General features: G+C 45.8%; 1 protein-coding gene across 6 annotated transcripts in view; it reads left to right on the top strand.

Moving 5' to 3' along the window:
* Nucleotides 1-18,575, top strand: part of syndig1l (synapse differentiation inducing 1-like) — a 159,748-nt gene that overhangs the window by 95,041 nt on the left and 46,132 nt on the right. For all 6 annotated transcript variants that reach the window (XM_069916091.1, XM_069916090.1, XM_069916092.1 and 3 more), the window contains one exon: nt 17,895-18,032. In XM_069916091.1, the coding sequence (XP_069772192.1) occupies nt 17,895-18,032 (138 nt within the window). The remainder of the gene's footprint in view (nt 1-17,894; nt 18,033-18,575) is intronic.

Below are 18,575 nucleotides of genomic sequence, written 5' to 3'. Positions count from 1 at the left end.
TGCCAATGCCTTGTTCTGTTGGAGCAGGTTTTCCAACTTGCGAGAAAGGCCTCCCTCGCAGTACCTGGCTTTCCGAACAAAGGTCCTGTCGAGATATTGCATCAGTTTTCCTCATTCTTATCCAGTTTTCAATTCTTCCCACAAAGCTGCAGATCAAGCAAAAGCACAAGCTGCTGGAGAAGCTCAGCAGGACAGCAGCATCGGTGGAGGGGAAGACTCATCCCGAAATATTGACTTACTCCCTCCACCGATGCTGCTGTCCTGCTGAGCTCCTCCAAAGTTAAACCCTCAGTATCTGACACCTATGGGGATCGGTAGATGTTAGATAAGTGAATTTTCCATCTGCTTGAGATTGAGTGTTGCTGGATTGGCGAACTAACAGCAAGGCGTGCTAATTTTAAACATCCATAATTTTTTACCTATTTATTTGTCGCAGTTTTATTGCTGGTTGCTTAAATTCCGGAACACAGGGATTTTACTGATATTTTTAAATATTGTTCTATTGTTTTCTTAATAATGAATTTCAGATTTTTCTCAATGGCAGATAATCTACTGCCCAGCACAGTTTATTATCTTGAATGTAAGCCATTTTCTAATCCATGAAGATTTATTTAGAATCCAGAGAACTCAAGATCACAAGTGCAAGCAATGCATCCATTATCTGTGCCCTCCCCGAAAATAGAGGCAATCATATCCAGACGGCCTATAAATCTTTGGATTAGCTTGTACAGTGGTGATTATTTTAAGTTACATCCTCTTTTTGCTCTCACAATTTTATTATTGGAAAGCTTTTAATGTTTTCTATGTCTTCACAGTCTTTTCCATTTCATTATTCTTTATTATCAATTTCCTCAAGTAACTAAGATTGATTTTTTAGGTACGCGCTCGCTCCCTGTTCTTGCAGGATCTCCTGCCTTCGGTTTTTATATTTTGAGTCATACAGCAGAGAATCAGGACCTTTGACCCTCTGACTTCATGGAGCGCCTATTTCATACTTTTCTCATCATCTTCTCCCAGATTCTATCACTCGGCCATAAGCTGAGAGCAATTTGCAGAGTGATCAATTAACCAACTAATTTGGACCTCACTGGAATGTGGGAAGTCACCAGAGCAACCCCAAGTTGTCTTGGGGAGAATGTGAAAATTCCGGACAGGTAGCACCAGACGCCAGATTTGAACCTGGGTCCTTGAAGCCGTGAGGCAGCGATTCTACAAGCTGTGCCCAACCGACATATTTCTTACTAGTTTCCTTTTTAATTGATTTTCTCCCCGGTTTCTGAAATATTCCTGACTTTTCTTTGCCACATTACACAAATGTTGTTGGGAGTTGTGGAGAGTGTGGTACAGGGTAATCAAAGAATACAACAGGATACAATAGATTGGTTCCGGATTTAATCCGGACAAGTGTGAGCAGCTGCATTTAGGGAGGACAAATTAAGGAGGAATGTATAAAGTTAATGAGAGGGGTCTTAAGTTCGTTTTTTTTTAATAGAAGTTTTGATGTGCAGAGGGATCTGGGGGTCCAGCTCCTTAGTTTATTGAAAGTGGTCGCGCGTGTAGATAGGGTGGTAAAGAGGGCAAATGATATGCTTGGCTTCACTGGGCAGAGCATTGAGTATCAAAGTACAGAGGTCATGCTGCACTAATATAAAACTCTGATTAGTCGACACTTGGAAGACTGTATGCAATTCCGCTCACCCCATTACAGGAAGCTTTGGAAAATGTACAGAAAAGGTTCACCAAGATGTTGCCCAGTCTAGAGGGTAGGAGTTACAGGGAAAGATTGGGCAAATATGGGTTGTTTTCTCTGTGTTCATGCGACCTGATAGAGATTTACAAAATCGTGAGTGCCATTGATTGGTTGGGCAGTCTGAATCATTTCCCAGAATAAAAGCCAACCCATGCATTTATGAATGCAAGTTTAAGATGAGGGGGATAACAATGTGAGGGGCACAGAGAGTGGTAGGTGCCTGGAGTGGGCTAACAGTGGTGGAAGCAGATACAATAGTAGCTTTGAAGGGATTTCTTGACCGACACGAGTATGAAGGGGGTGGAGGAATATCTATCAGCGGCAAGCAGGCAGATGTTTAGTTTGATTTGGAAATCACGTTCGGCACAGACATGTGGACTAAGGGCCTGTTCCTGTGCCATATTAGTCCACTTTCTATGTTCTATTATGCATCTTTATTTAGCTACAGATGTATCATCTTTCTCATTGTATAAACACAAGGCTGGAGAAACTCAGCAGGTCAAGCAGCGTACTTTATAGAGCAAAGATAAAGATACATAACCAACGTTTCAGGCTTGATTTCACCTGCCTACATTTTACTCTTGATGAAGGGCTCAAGACTGAAGCGTTGGTCATGTATCTTTATCTTTGCTACATAAAGGACACTGCTCGACTTACAGAATTTCTCCAGCCTTGTGTTTTTACTCCAACCACGGAGTCTGCAGAGTTTTGTGTTTTAGTTCTTATCTTTCTCATTCTGTCTCTATTTCTCGAAAGAATATGCCTTGGTTGAGAATAATGAAGAATTTATTTAAATATCTTCCACTGCTTATCTATGGCTCTACCTTTAAAGTCCATTTGCCCACTTAGCGTTCATACTTTTGTAATCGCCTTTATTTAAATTTAAGGCACGTGCTTCAGAGCTGAGGTTTTCACTGCAAAATTGAATGTGTTCTGATTGTTCTTCCTTAGTGGATTCTTTACCATTAATTAATCCATCTCTTGGACAGATCTAAAGTGGACCGTTCCTTGGTATATTTCGCAATGTATCGTTTTAAGAAATTGTCCCAAATGTACTCCTTGGCAAAATATCCCATGGCACTATTTCAAAGGAGACATCATGGAAAATTCTTCTGCTCCCGGCCAATATTGATCTACATTTAGCATAATTAAAAACACATTATCTGATCATTATTCTATCTTCCTAAGCACAGATTGGCTCCCTCAACTCCTGTTACAACCGTGGCTGCACTTCAAAAGTTCTTCATTAGTTGGAAATTGCTTTGGGACATACAGAGGATGTCAATGTCTTTCTGTATTCCTGCGCCTGACTTTGGTTGGGATCTGCCTTGTGATTTACAGAAAGCAATCTAATGCTGTGATTTTAATGTCCTTGCTTGGCAAACATCTGCGATACCACACACACACACACACACACACACACCCACACACCCACACACACACACACACACACACACACACACACACACACACACACACACACACACACACACACACACACACCCACACACCCACACACACACACACACTTGATGTGATTACGCTTTACGATTGCGGTGTTTCTTTTGACAGCAGCCTTGCTTCTGAGTTTGATGGTTCCACATCAGTAAAGAAACCAGCAATTGCTTCAGTCCATTACTGAAGAGATGCTGCAATGTTGGAGATGCCATTGATCAGCTGAGCCGTCAAACTAATGTTCCATCGATTGAGTGGCAAGTTAAAGACCCTTTGCTGCAGGTCTGACTAGCTAGAATGGCTGTATCAGGCACATTAAAGAGAATTGCTCAACGGGAATTCAATCGGAAGCAATTAGAAGGAATTTGAGACATGGAAGATGTTTACTAACACTGATATCACAATGAAATTTGATGACACAAGGGGTTGTCTCCCAGCTCCAGAGACCCAGATTCAATCCTGGCCGCAAGTGCTGTTTGTATGGAGTTACTTGGCAGATAAAATGTACATTAAGAACAAAGGAGTAAGTAAATAGAAAATTTGTCCTCTTAAGGATCAATGTGATCATCTACGTGTGGGGCCATAGGAGATGGGTAAGGTTTCAAATTAATATTTCTTGCCTGTATTAACAGTGGAGAAGCTGGAGAATTCAGGGAAGACAATTAAAATGGTTTGAAACATATCTGCAATGCAAAAGAGGAAATGCTATCAGTCTAAACGAGGGTCTCCAAAGTGGTCAATGAGACCATCCAGTAGGGAGTCGATAGGAGGTCAATAGCACCAAGGAGGGGGTCGATTTAAAATAATGCCTCCCCCACCCACACCCTGCCTGGTCCAGCGCAGCCACTGGGCGGTGCTGGACGGTGGTGGTGGGGAAGCTTACCTACCACCATCCTTCAAGCACCGCCGCCACATTTCTCCTTCATTGTGCATGCGCCAGCCGGCCCCACATGGCCTGCGAGCCCTGGGACCCTACATTTAGCAGGTAAGTGCCCTTGCTTCCCCATAATTTGTCCTCCATTTTGGGGTTGTAGGGCCTACTCCCACAAATGGAGGATGAATTAACATCTGGCTCGAGGTGGTGCTGGGCGGAGGACAGAGGGCTCAAAAGTTGAACTGTCGACGGCCTAAAAATTTTGGTGACCCCAGTCTCAACTTTAGACTCTAAAGTGTAGCAGTTAGTGTGAAGCTCTTACAGGACCAGCGACCCAGGTTCTAATCTGGTGCTGCCTTTAAGGAGTTTGCACGTTCTCCCCGTATCTGCATGGGTTTTCCCACCTTCCAAAATGTATGGGGTCGTGGGTTAATTTGGCTGCAATTGAGTGGCATGGGTTTCAATGGTTGGAATTGCCTTTTACCGTGCTGTGTTAAAATAAAATCTAAATAAAGGTGGATAAGTCCTGGTGCCTGACCAAGTGTACCATAGAGCATTGTGGGAAGAAGTTGCTGAGACCTGGCAGAGATATTTGTCTCATTGTTAGCCACCGGAGGCTGGCTAAGGACAAGCCAGGGATCTACAAGCCAACATCAGTGGTGGAAAAATTACTGAAGGGGATTAGGAGGGTCAGAATCTACCAGCATCTGGAAGGCAAGAAGTGATTAGAGATAGTCAACCTAGCCCTGTGCAGGCAAAATCAGGTCTTGTGAATTTAATTGATTTTTTTTTGTGTGAAGGAGGTAACTAAGAGGATTGTTGAGGAGAGGGTGGTGGACATTGTTTGGATCGACTTTAGCAAGGGTTCCAGATGGAAGTAAAAACGCATTGAAATGTTGGAGGAACTTCTCACCGTCTGTAGAAGACGAAGATATCCTGCCGACGTTTTAGGCCCGAGCCCTTCTGCAAGGATTAAGCAGATGAAGGGCTCGGGCCGAAATGTCGGCAAGATATCTTCGTCTCCGATAGGCGCAGAATTCTACCACCACTTTGGTGTGTATTACTGCAATCACGGCATCTGCAGACTTTCGTGTTTCAATGGGTCCCAGATGGAAGTCTGGGATGGAACGGTAGATCACAGGGTGAGGTGGCAAAGATTGCCTTGATGGTAGGCGACAGAGGGTTGTTTTTCAGACTGGAGGCCTGTAACCAGTGGTGGGTCTGTTGCTTGTCATCTGTGTAAATGATTTGGATGAGTGTGGAAGTAAGCTACCTCTGCCCTGCATATGAAACTCACAACAAGCCAATGTCAGAAATGCGGATTCAGCCCAGCAAGTTGTACTGCATGAGTATTGCTGTTGTGTCCATCTTGGTGGATGTTACATTACACTGCTAACTCAGGCTTGGTAGATGGTCAATATAACCTTGAAAAATAGGGAACAAAGTCACTCGTGGCAGATAATCAAACCTCTGGGCTTGGATAATGTTAATTTGGGTGGTACCCCGAATACATAAGAGAGGGAGAGTTGGAAATGGCATGATAGTTGAGACGGGGAAGTAGCTTGTGTCTCTTTTCCTCATTCAAGGTCATAATTGCTTTCCACCAAAGTTACCTGATACTTTTCGGTCTAAACACTGCCCAAGGCCTGTGAAGGTTGGCTCTGGGATGATTTCTCACTGGAATTACAGGGAAATGAGTTGCAAGGAAAGGTTAAACTGGTTAGGTCTTTATTTCCTGGAGCGTAGAAGAATGAGGGGAGATTCGATAGAGGTGTACAGAATTATGTTGGCTATAGATAGAGACTTTTTTTCCATTGAGGTTGGGTGAGAGAACAACTAGAGGGCATGGGTTAAGGGTGAAAGGGGAAATGTTTAAAGGGAATATTAAGGGGAAATTCTTCACGCAGAAAGTAGTGGGAGTGTGGGATGAGTTGCCAAATGTAATGGTGAATGCGGGCTTAATTTTGATATTTAAGAAATATTCGGACTATATTAAGAAATATATGGCCTGGGTACCTGTAAGGGTCCCAGCTACACCTACCTCTTCATGGGCTATGTGGAGCAATCCATGCTGAAACCCTAAGGTAAGGTAACCCTAAGGCAACCCTAAGGTAAGACCCCCCTCAACTCTTCTTCCAGTATATATCGATGACTACATCAGGGCTGTTTTAAGGACCCGTGATGAACCTGTCAACTTCATTCACTTTGTGGCTAATTTCCACCCCAATCTCAAACTCACCTGGTCCATCTCCGATAACTCTCTTCCCTTCCTGGATCTCTTTGTCTCCATCTCAGGAGGCAAGTTTTCCACCGAAATATATTACAAACCCTCCAAATCCCACAACTACCTTGACTACACTTCCTGACACTCTGTCCCCTGCAAGGATTCTGTCCCCTTCTCTCAATTTCTCCATCTCCACCTCATCTGTTCCCAAGATGAGGTCTTCCAGTCCAGATCTTCAGAAATGTCTGCCTTCTTCCACAAATGTGGCTTCCCCTCCACCACCATCACCTCAGTCCTCACCTGCATCTCCTACATTTCCTACTCATCTGCCCTGGACCCCTCTGCCCACAAAAATAGCAAACATAGAACCCACCACCACCACCACCCCATCCTCACCAGCCTCCACATCCAATACATTATCTGCCAGAACACATTTTCCCTTCTCCTCCCCTCTCTGACTTCCATAGGGACTGCTCCCTCTGTGATTCCCTCATGCACTCACCCCTCCCCACCTATCACCCGCCCCCCCCCACCCAACACCAGCACCTTCCCAAGTGGTCACAGCAGGTGCCACACTTACGTCCACTCCTCCTCCCTCACCATGACCTGGGGCCCCAAACAGGTTTTTCAAGTGAAGCAACCCTTCCCTTGTGTATCCATAGGACTGATATATTGCATCTTGTGCTTCCTTTGAACAGGATGTAGCCGTGTGCTACTCGAAAGAAGACACACGCACACGTAGTGTCATCAGGTTAAGCTCTGTGTTTTATTGGGAGCTCAGACCCGACTTTTATGCTCACCATTCCCACTGTTGCCCTCCCCACTTACTCACGTCATGACCTACATGACAAAAGCAGGTTTCCTGGTCTCCTGCAAAACCTTTCCCTTCCCTGCACGCTGTCCCTGTCTGTTGGATGTGCAGCAAAGCCAGTGCCATTTTGGGGTCGCTGGCCTTTAAGCTGCCTTTGCTGTTCACCCACTGGTTTGCTTGTTGGGGTCAGTGTCGCTGCGCGGGCGGCTGGACTTTGATTGCACTCACCTGTCAGGGCACCGGATTGATCGCCGCTGTGGCGGGCCGCCACATAACCTTGGAGTCTGGAGGCAAAGTCTCTTCTGGCTTTGGTGCCCTGCCTCTCCGACATAGTGCAGGCATCCCGACTGGCAGTGCTGGATTCAGGTGTGCCAGTTTCAACCTGTATGTGGTGAAAACCTCCGTCTTTCCTCCGATCTCCAGCTCGAACGCGGTCCCATTGTTGCGGATGACCCAGAACGGACCCTCAAATGGCCTCTGCAGTGGAGGACAATGTGGACCCTTGTGAATGAAAACATACTCGCAGTCCTGCAGGTCTTCGGGTATGTTGGTCCTCGCATGTCCGTGCCAGGAAGGTGGAATTGGGGCTAGGTTGCCGAATCTTTCCCTCAACCTGCTGAGGAAAACTGCTGTGCCATCCTGCTGTCTGCCTGGGGACGGTACAAATTCCCCCGGGGCCACCAGTGGAGCTCTATAGATGGGTTCGGCCAAAGAGATGTTGAGGTCCTGCTTGGGTGCCTTGCTGGGTACCCCACAGGCTGGCGAGGTTGGACCACAGACTGAAGGTGAACTGGGCCCCTCTGTTGGATGTGATGTGGGATGGTAACCAAAACCATGCCACCCAGGACAAGATTAGGGCCTTGGTGCACAAGGTCATGAACGTGTCTGCCAGCGGGACTGCTTTTGGCCACCTGGTGAAGCGGTCAACCATTGTGAACAGGTTGCGGAAACGCTGGGATACTGGCAAGGGTCCTACTATGTCCCAATGGATGTGGTTGAACCTTCATTTCATAGTTTCGAAGTGCTGAGGTTGGGTCTTGGTATGGCACTGTACCTTAGCAGTTTGGCACTGCGTACACGCCTTCATGCAGATGCTGACCTATTTCCGCAATCCATACCACATGTATTTGCTGGCCACCAGCTGGACCGTGGTCCTGATGGATGGATGAGCCAGCTCGTGGATGGAGTCAAAACCTTGCTGTCTCCAAGCCACCGAGACGTTAGGTCTGACCTAGCCAGTGACCATCTCACACAGGAGAGTGATGTTCCCTGTGCCAACTGGGATGTCCTGGAGCTGCAGTCCCGATATAGGCATCTCTTTGTCCTCCTGTCAGCCACCACATTGTCCTTGCTGGAGACATGCCTTACATCTGTGGTAAGACCATCAATGGCGGGCTGACCAGTAGTCTGAAATCATAGCCAAGGCAAAAGTCAGCACCTTGTGATCTGTGATGGCCGTGAAGGATCTGCCCTCTAGGAAGTACCTGAACTGGTGGATGGCCAAGTATAGAGCCAGTAGTTCTCTGTCAAAAGCCTTCTACTTTAGTCTGGAGGCTGCAGATGTTCAGCAGGAAGCTCAGAACATTTTCTCCTTGCAAGAACCAGTCCAATGAATCTCATTTGACTGTCTCCATTTGTGTAGCCTTTCTGATATAAGGCAATTAAATATTTCCATTGGCAGTAGTGGAGGGAGACAGATTTATCTTCCAGAGGTCCTCCGCAGGGTCCTCCTGCCTGGTCATTATATCCGATGGTCATTAAACTGTTTGCAGAAGGGGGTTGGTGGAATTTCTTTTCAACATTAGTGAAACCTGTGCCCAAGATGGCAGTACCCACCAGACCATGAGAGTTGTGGTCTTGTGGGAGAACAGGAGGCCAGTACAGGGCACCAGAGCAGAGATCACCACCCTGCTGAGAGGGAACATAGGAACATAGGAAGTAGGAACAGGAGTAGGCCAAAAATGGCCCATCGAGCCTGCTCCGCCATTCAAGACAATCATGGCTGATCTAATTTATGACCTAACTCCACCTACCTGCCTTCTCCCCACATCCCCTAATTCCTCTATCATGTAAAAATTTATCTAACTGAATTTTAAATATGTTTAATGAAGCAGCCTCAACCACTTCCCTGGTTAGAGAATTCCAAACATTCACTAATCTGGGAAAAACTATTTTTCCTCATCTCTGTCCTAAATCTACTCCCCTGAATCTTCAGACTGTGTCCCCTCATTTTAGTTTCCCCGGCCAGCTCAAAAAACCATCCTACATCTATCCTATCCATACCCTTCATAATCCTATATGTTTTTATAAGATCTCCTCTCATTCTTCTGAACTCGAGCGAATACAATCCTAGACGATTTAATCTTTCATCATAAGTCAACCCCTTCATCCCAGGGATCAACCAAGTAAAGCTCCTCTGGACCGTCTCCAAAGCCAGTATATCCTTCCTCAAATATGGAGACCAGAACTGGACACAGTACTCCAGGTGCGGTCTCACCAGTACCTTATACAGTTGCAACATGACCTCCCTACTCCTGAATTCAATTCCTCTAGCGATGAAGGCCAACATTCCATTTGCCTTCTTAATAACCTGCTGCACCTGCAACCTAACTTTTTGCGATTCATGCTCAAGCACTCCCAAGTCCCTCTGCACAATAGCATGCTGTAGTTTTTCACCCTTCAAATAATATTCAGCTCTTTTATTTTTCTTACCTCACACTTACTAACATTGTACTTCATCTGCCAGACCTTTGCCCACTCATCCAGCTTAACTCTATCCCTCTGCAGACTCTCCACATCCTCATTACAATTTGCTCTTCCACTCAATTTGGTGTCATCCGCAAACTTGGCGACACCACATTTTGTCCCCTCCTCCAAGTCATCAATGTAAATGATGAACAGTCGTGGGCCTAACACCGACCCCTGCCGCACCCCACTTACCACTCTCTGCCAACCTGAAAAACTCCCACTTATCCCGACTCTCTGCCTCCTGTCAGACAACCAATTTTCAATCCAGGCCAATATACTTCACCGGACTCCACTTTCCTGTAACTTACTGAGAAGTCTCCTGTGCGGCACCTTATCAAAAGCTTTCTGGAAATCCAAATATACAACATCAACCTGTTCTCCTCTATCCACCGCACCCATTATGTCCTCACAGAATCCTAACAAGTTTGTCAAACAAGATCTTCCCTTTCTAAAACCACGCTGTGTCTGCCTGATTGAACCCTTACATTCCAAAAGTTTCACTATTTCATCTTTAATGACGGCTTCAAGCATTTTGAAGATTTAGGGAGATGACCCTAAGTGGCAGGGGATCACTGCAGCAGATCAATGAGGGACTCAGTGGCCAAAGGGCTCCCACCAGGCCCTAGGCTGCTGGAGACCAGGCCATGGAAACCAGGTATTGACTGGGATTCATGAGAGTACCAATGGGGAGCAAGTCTCCTAAAGGGCCTCAGGCTGACAGCTTTCTAATCAATCAGGGTTCGGAACCAGGGTGATTCAGATGCCAGGACCTCAGGTTCACCACTGGAAAGGACGAAGGGGAACATGGCGATGGTGGTTATAGGAGTGCAGAAAATGGCGGCATCAGAGCAGGTGGCGGGATCTATAAACTTTCAGTCTCTGAAGGGACTCTCTTTGGCTTCTCTTTCTCTCCTTTGTGAGACCCTCCCCAAGTGGTGCCTCTTTCTATTGGTAAGCTAAACCATATAACAATTACAGTACGGAAACAGGCCATCTCGGCCCCTCTCGTCCGCACTGATCTAAGTGAACTCCTCTAGTCCAACCTACCCGCTCCCTGCCCATAACCCTCCAATCCCCTCACATCTATGCACTTATTCAACCCTCTCTTAAATGACTAAACTGACCCTGCTGCCACCACCTCTTCCAGAAGGTCATTCCACACCCTCTGAGTGAAGAAGCTCCCTCTCATGTTACTTCTAAAGATTTACCCCCTAACCCTTCTTATGACCCCTCGTTCCAATCTCTCCTCCCCTCAAGGGAAGAGCCTATTTACATCTACTCTATCTATCCCCCTCATCATTTTAAATACCTCTATCAAAACCCCTCTCAACCTTCTACGCTCCAATGAATAAAGACTCAGTCTACTCAATCATTCTTTGTGTTCTAGATACTGCAATCCAGACAACATTTTAGTAAATCTTCTCTGCACCCTCTCTACCTTATTGATATCCTTCCTATAATTTGGGGACCAGAACTGCACAGAGTATTCCAAACTTGGCCTCACCAACGCTTTGAATAGTCTCAACAACCCCTCCCAGCTCCTATATTCTATGCTATGATTTATAAAGGCCAGCATACCAAAAGCCTTCTTCACCACCCTATCTACATGATTCATAGAACGATGAACCATTATTCCAAGATCTTCCTGTTCCTCTGCATTCCTCAACGCTCTCCCCTTCACTGCATATGTCCTGTTTTGGTTATTCCTCCCAAAATGAAGCACCTCACACATATCATTTTGTGCATTTGAGGACCTGGCAATGAGGGAACCATGAATCTTAAATCTGTGCACAGTACTCCAAGTGTGGCATCACTAGTACCCTGTACATTTGCAGCAATGGCTCCCTATTTCTACACTCCGACCCTCTTATGGATTGAGATCAGTGATGAGGAGGAACTCCTTCTCCCAGAGACCAATGAATCTGTGAAATTCTCTGCCCAAGAAAGCAGTAGAACTTCCTCATCAAATATATTTAACACTGTGTTAGATTTTTGCATCACAGGAGAAATAGAATTATTTGAAAGAGGCAGGTAGGTGAAGATGAATCCAGGACCAGATCAGCCATGATTGGTGGAGTAAGCCTGACGGGCCAGGTGGCCAACTCCTGTTCCTCTTTCTTATGTTCTCCTAATAAAAACACAAAAGTGCTGGAAGAACTCAGCAGGTCGCGCAGCGTCCATAGGTGGTCAAGATATATACCGGTAACCAATGTCTCAGCCTTGAGCCCTCCTTCTAGGTATAAGCAAAAATAGTGTTCTTCTATCATAATAAGGCATATTTTGCAATTTTCCTCCCTAACTATTTGCTGGACAGTTGTCGGCAGAATCACAAATAGCAATGAGGAAGCCTAGAGGAGGGAGATAGATCAGCTCAGTGAGCAGTGTCACACCAACAACCTTGCACTCAACATGAGCAAAACCAAGGGGATGATTGTGGACTTCAGGAGGAAGTCAGGGGAACACAACTCAGTTCTCATCGAGGGCTCAGTAGTGGAGAGGGTCAAGAACTTCAAATTCTTGGGTGCAAACATCTCCAAGAATCTCTCCTGGAGCCTCCATGTTGATGCAATCACACAGAAGGCTCACCAGCAGCTAGACTTTGTGAAATGTTTGAGGAGTTTCAGTATGTCACTGAAGACTCCCACAAACCTCTACAGTTGATGCCTGGTTGCATCACTGCCTGGTATTGAGGCGCCAACTCTCGGGACAAGAAAAAACTCCAGAGGGTTGTTAACTCGGCCTGTGACATCGCAGGCGCCAGACTTCACTCCATCGAGGACATCTACATGAGGCAGAGTCTTAAAAAAGCAGCCTCTATCCTCACCGACCCTCACCACCTAGACCATGCCCTCTTCACGCTGCTACCACTGGGGGAAAAGGTACAGGAACCTAAAGACGAGCACTCAACAGCACAGGGACAACTTCTTTCCCGCTGCCATCAAATTCCTGAATAATCAATGAACCAAAGACACTGCCTTACGTTTTGTGTACTTTTTTTTACCGTAATGTCATAAGATGGTTATAATATGAATGTTTGCATTGTGATGCTGTTGTAAAACACCAAATTTGGTGACTTGTTCATGACAATAAATTCTGATTTTGATTCTGACCTTGCCTGCTCACGTCCTGTAACTCACACACAACAACACTTGGATCCCTCTGCATTCACTCTCCATGTGCTTTCCCCCCGGGCGCTCGGAAGATGGTCTTGCCGCGTTTCATGAGAGAAAATTAAGTGAGCAAAGCTGGCCTCATTCACCCTTAAGTTTGCAGCCATGGTTGCTGCTAGGCGACCCTTTATATGTACATTCACTGAGTGTACACCAGGCAAGCCACAATAAACCCATGCCGGCATCTTGCCCACTCACTCCCAGTTCCTCTCGTCCTCCCGGAGCAAATCCTACAGAGTTGCCATGCCAACAGTGTAGGAGATTCCAGAGCCTCGAGAGAGAACTCTACCCTATTTCACACAATGCCTTGAGACACGGCACAGTGACAAAATGTCAAGAAATGGAAATTCAAAGCAAAATAAAATGATTCATTGTGCTTCAGAAGCGGGAGCTCAAATCACAAAACGCTGTCTCTTCGTTCCGACCCTGTGCTGTCTGCTCCCGATTGTTTTCCACACTCTCTTTGCTGGCTGAATTTACTCCCGGCAAGTCCCAGCAACACTTTTGTGTTGCTCGATCTCTGTGCCCTTCCCTCCCTCTCTCAGCCCGATGGCTCCCAGGTCTCGGCACTCGTCCAGTTCTGGCTTTCAGACAATGGTGGCTCTTCCATTGCCTTTACCTCGGGGATCTCTAGATTCGTGAGGTCTCTCCTTGTCTTACCTCCTTTAAGACACTTCTTAAATCCTAGACCCCTGCCTTAGCTTAGGACCATCTTGATTAATGCTTCTCTCTGGCTCAAAATTTGTTTGGAAACAGGCCCAATGAAATGCCGCGAGACACTAAAGCAGCTACATAAATGGAATGTAATTTAGTCGACAACTTGTTCAATGCGGTACCAAAAGCCCCTTTCACATTTGCATCCCACTAAATTGGCCGCTTGGTGTCCCGGGATAGGAATTGCGGTTGGCTTTTCACACCTGACCACTTCAGAATGGAACACTGAACGTGTTCACATTTGCAAGGAGCCATCCCTGGGGTTGGGACTGTTCTACCTTCTACCGTTGACATCATGGCGCATCGAGCGATGGTGGACCTGCCCTAAATCCTGATCAATGTATCAATTTCTTATATTTGAACAAAATTTATAGCATAATTAAGCTTTATGTAGAGCACAGTATGAGCCCTTCATCCCCTGTGCTAAACTATATAAACCTTTATAAGGGACCGTGGGGAAGTACTAGCAATAAATAGCAATAGCGGACAATTTTTAAACAGGGTGAGAAAGTTGGTAGTGCTATCGCGCACAATTTATAAATGCTGTGGGGAAAAAGCAATGGCGAACCTGCCCTCCCAGAATTCCATGTGGCAGAAAAAAAGGGCTGTATGCCCAGCTGCATGCATGGAGCATTCATGGAGGGGTTTCTCTGCTGCAAGGCATTCTAGGAAGTCAGGTCCACCATTGCATTTTCCCACTGTCTTTATAAATTGTGTGCTATAGCACTACCAATTATCCCACACAGTTTAAAAATGATCCGCTATTGGTTCTTATTGCGATTTATTTCCTCTGTCTCTCTCTCTCTTCTGCTGTGACTTTCCCACGGCCAAGTTTATATCTTCATTTTAATCTTTTCTTCCTTCACGTTCCAGCACTCATGCAAAAACTTGGGTCATTTCATTCCCACAATGCAATTACCCATTTCACACTTACCTGATTGCAACACCGACGTCTGCAGACACCAGGGATTGTACTAGGAGTTGAGGCCGTCAATCCCCGGCACAAGATGACATCATTGAACGCTGGCATTGTGCTGATTTATGCTTTCACACTTGACACTTTAAAGGTCGATTTGGCAGTTAATTCCTGGGACCGCTCGCAAGTGTGAAAGGGGCTTGTGTCGTATCCAGGAGTGATAGGATGTGCATTAGAACATAGAATATTCCAGCTCCATACAGGCCCTTCAGCCCACTATGTGGAAGTCTACTCCACAACAACCTCATTTTTCCCTCTCATACCCATAATCCTCAATTTTTCTTGCACCCAGGTATCTATCTAAGAGCTTTAAAGAGTTATTCTGGAAAAGCCGAGCCTAATTATACGTGCTGTTGGTCCCTCATGCTCGGTCCCAAACTCAGGCATTATGGATGCTCATTGCATCCAAGAGCAGTTAATGGAGAGAAACCCTTCATCTCTGGCGCTCGGCATGTTGGCGTTTAATTGGTTGCTACGTGGGTGGACTGGTTTAATTCCAACAAGAGCTTTGCAGCCAGTTTCAAGAGCAAAAGATGATTACCAAATTACAACTTAAAACAAGTAATGAACTATCTACACTGTGCCATCACACTACTTACGCTGCAATTGCAATCATTCTGGAGCATGAATGTTTCAAATTCAGCCCACTTGACTCTGGTTGGAGTGGTGAGTAGGTTCCCAACAGCACGATCTCTCCTTACATCACACACTCTACCCAAGTTGCTTTAGCCCCGGATCATTCCGACACTGCTGTTTGCTGTTCTATCCAATTTCAATGCCCAACTCCAAAGCCTCCAGGGGAAGAAGGAGAAAACGAAAAGCCATTGTGTAAAATGAGGAGGCCCCTACACTCCAGAGACCCGACGCTTGGGGGTGGGGGAGTGGGAGTGAGCTTAAAGGGCATGTTTGGGGCGAACCTCTTCATACTGAGAGTTACAGGTGCCTTCGAACAGTCTGCAGTGGAAGCAGAAATGGCAGTAGCATTTGCGAGTCTCCGATTGGACCCATGAAGATACAGGAATGGAGGGGGAAAATCAACAGTCTGAAGGAAGAATTTTAAACTATCTTCAGTGCCATTTGACAAAGTTATGGATGAAAACAATAGCCAATGGGGCATTAACTCAGTATGAATGTAGGCGTCTAAGGGGCTAATAATTTTGAAGTCAGAAACAGGCAAGATACTGAAAAGTCTAGATAAGTTGTGATGCGTAACTTCTTGGAAAGGCCAAGAGGTGAAGTTGCCCATTTGAGCCTTTAATGGCACAAAGAGACCAACTTTGTCCAGTAAAGATTGATTTAAATGGTTGGAAGAATAGGTTCAATATGAGCACTTAATGTGTCTCAAGCCCCTTTCACATTTGCCTCCACTAAATTGGGACAGGAATGGTGTTTTTGCAGTTCACATACCTAACTGGGACACTGAACGCTTTCACACTTGCAAGGAGCCATCCCCGAGGTTCAGACTGTTCTACCTTCCACCGGTGATGTCATGACACATCGAGTGATGGTGGACCTTTCCTAAATCCTGATCAATGTATTATGATCTTATATTAGAACAAAATTAATCATGCCTAATTATAACATAATTAAGCTTTATGTACAGCACAGTATGAGCCCTTCAGCCCCTGTTGTTGTTGTGCCAACCTATACAAACCTTTATAAGGGACCGTAGGAAAGTGCAAGCAATTAATAGCAGCAGCAGACAATTTTTATATAGCGTGGAAAAGTTGATAGCACTATCGTGTATAATTTATAAATACCATGTGAAAAACGCAATGGTAGACCTGCCCTCCCAGAACGCCGTGCGGCAGAGAAAGGGCTGTATCCCCAGCTGCATGCACGGAGCATTCTTGGAGGGTTTTCTCTGCCGCACGGCATTCTGGGGTTTTTCCAATGGTCTTTATAAATTGAGCGCTATAGCGCTACCAATTTCCCCACACTGTTTAAACATTGTCCGTTAATGCTATTTATTGTTATTTATTTCTTCTTTCTCTCTCTCTCTCTCTCTCTCTCTCTCTCTCTTGTCTTTACACAAAAGACAATAATACACAGATTCATGGCATGGATTCAATTTTTTCAAAATTTAGACATAGAGCATGGTAACATGCCCTTCCAGCTCACAAACTAGTGTCACCCAATACTTCGACCCTGTATGTTTTGAAAGGTGGGATAAAACTGAAACACCTGCAGGAAACCCATGCAGACAAAGGGAGGACGTACAAACTCCTTACAATCAGCGATGGTTTGGAAACCTGGTCCGGACCCTGAAGCAGCATTGCACTAACTAGAGGCAAATGCACCACAGATGCAGATGGACAGAAGGAGACAAGCAGTCACCCTCACAGAGACACATGACTAGGTACACCTCCAGACACAAGGGTGTCACAGCTCGTAGAGATGTTGCCTCACCCCATCAGAGACCGAGCTCATGCCCGACCTTGGGTGGAGTCTGCATGGTGTTTGCACCTTCCCTGGTGACGGTGTTCCTGGTGCTGCGGGTTCCTTCCACCTGCCCAAGATGTCCTTGCTGGTCACTAGACTCATTGGCCACTGGAAGTAACCCCCTCGTGTGCAGATGAGTGGGGCGAATTGATGAGGCAGCACGGTTAGCAAAACGCTATTACAGCACCGGTGACCCGGGTTCGAATCCGGCGCTGTCTGTAAGGAGTTTGTACGTTCTCTCCCTGTCTGCGTGGGGTTCCTCCCACCATCCAAAATGTACGTGGTTGGAGGTTAATTTAGTTGTAATGGAGCAGCACCCTGTTTAAATGGCCAGAATCGACTTCTACTGTGCTGTAAAATAAAAACAAAAAGAATTTGAGGAGAATAAACAAATTGCGATTTCTGTAGCATTATTGTAGGAGGATGGATAATGCTGGCATGGACTGAAAGGGCTGAACAACTTGTTTCTGTGCTGCATCGCTGACACAGGCAAATGAAGATGTAGTTACATCCCCGTAAGGACAGGTTCTCAATCCCTCTATTCCTTAAACCCATGACCTGCTGTTCACTTTTCTCTGCCACATTCCTCTTGTCCGATGTGATGAGATTACAGGAACTGTTTTTCCCAATGGCTTTCGTAATTCAGTTTTTATCTACTTGTGTTCCACTAATTAAACCAGTGCTGTACTACTACCGATAGACTCAATCATTCTCCTCCTGCTCTTCTCAGAGTGACTGCTCGAGTGACAGTGAGAGTGAGGACAACTTCATAATGATCCCTCCACGAGACCATCTGGGCCTGGCCATCTTCTCCATGCTGTGCTGCTTCTGGCCTCTCGGCATTGTTGCCTTCTACTTCTCTCAAGGGGTAAGCACATTTCACCTGGCCTGAGACTTATCTTTGGCATGAGCGTGTGATAAGTAAGAGGAACGGAGCAGTTATGAGATATATGTGGCCGTGTGTGTGTGTCTGTGTGTGTGTGTGTGTGTGTGTGTGTGTGTGTGTGTGTGTGTGTGTGTGTGTGAGTGTGTGTGTGTGTGACTATGTCTGTGTGTGTGAGTGTGTGTGTGTGACTGTGTGTGTGTGAGTGTGTGTGTGTGTGTGACTGTGTGTGTGTGTGACTGTGACTGTATAAGTTAGTGTATCTGTGAGTGTGTGTGTATCTGTTTGTGTGTTTGTCTGTCTGTGTGTATATCTGTTTGTGTCTGTATCTGTGTGTCTCTTTGTGTGTGTATCTGTGTGTGTATCTGTTTATGTGTGTGTATCTGTTTTATGTGTGTGTGTGTGTGTGTGTGTGACTGTGACTGTGTAAGTTAGTGTATCTGTGAGTGTGTGTGTATCTGTTTGTGTGTTTGTCTGTCTGTGTGTATATCTGTTTGTGTCTGTATCTGTGTGTCTCTTTGTGTGTGT

This window comes from Narcine bancroftii, chromosome 2 (assembly GCF_036971445.1).
Source record: "Narcine bancroftii isolate sNarBan1 chromosome 2, sNarBan1.hap1, whole genome shotgun sequence".
Taxonomy (NCBI): Eukaryota; Metazoa; Chordata; class Chondrichthyes; order Torpediniformes; family Narcinidae; genus Narcine; species Narcine bancroftii.
Note: the sequence above shows the minus strand (reverse complement) of the source record. Positions and strands in the feature narration are given on the sequence as shown.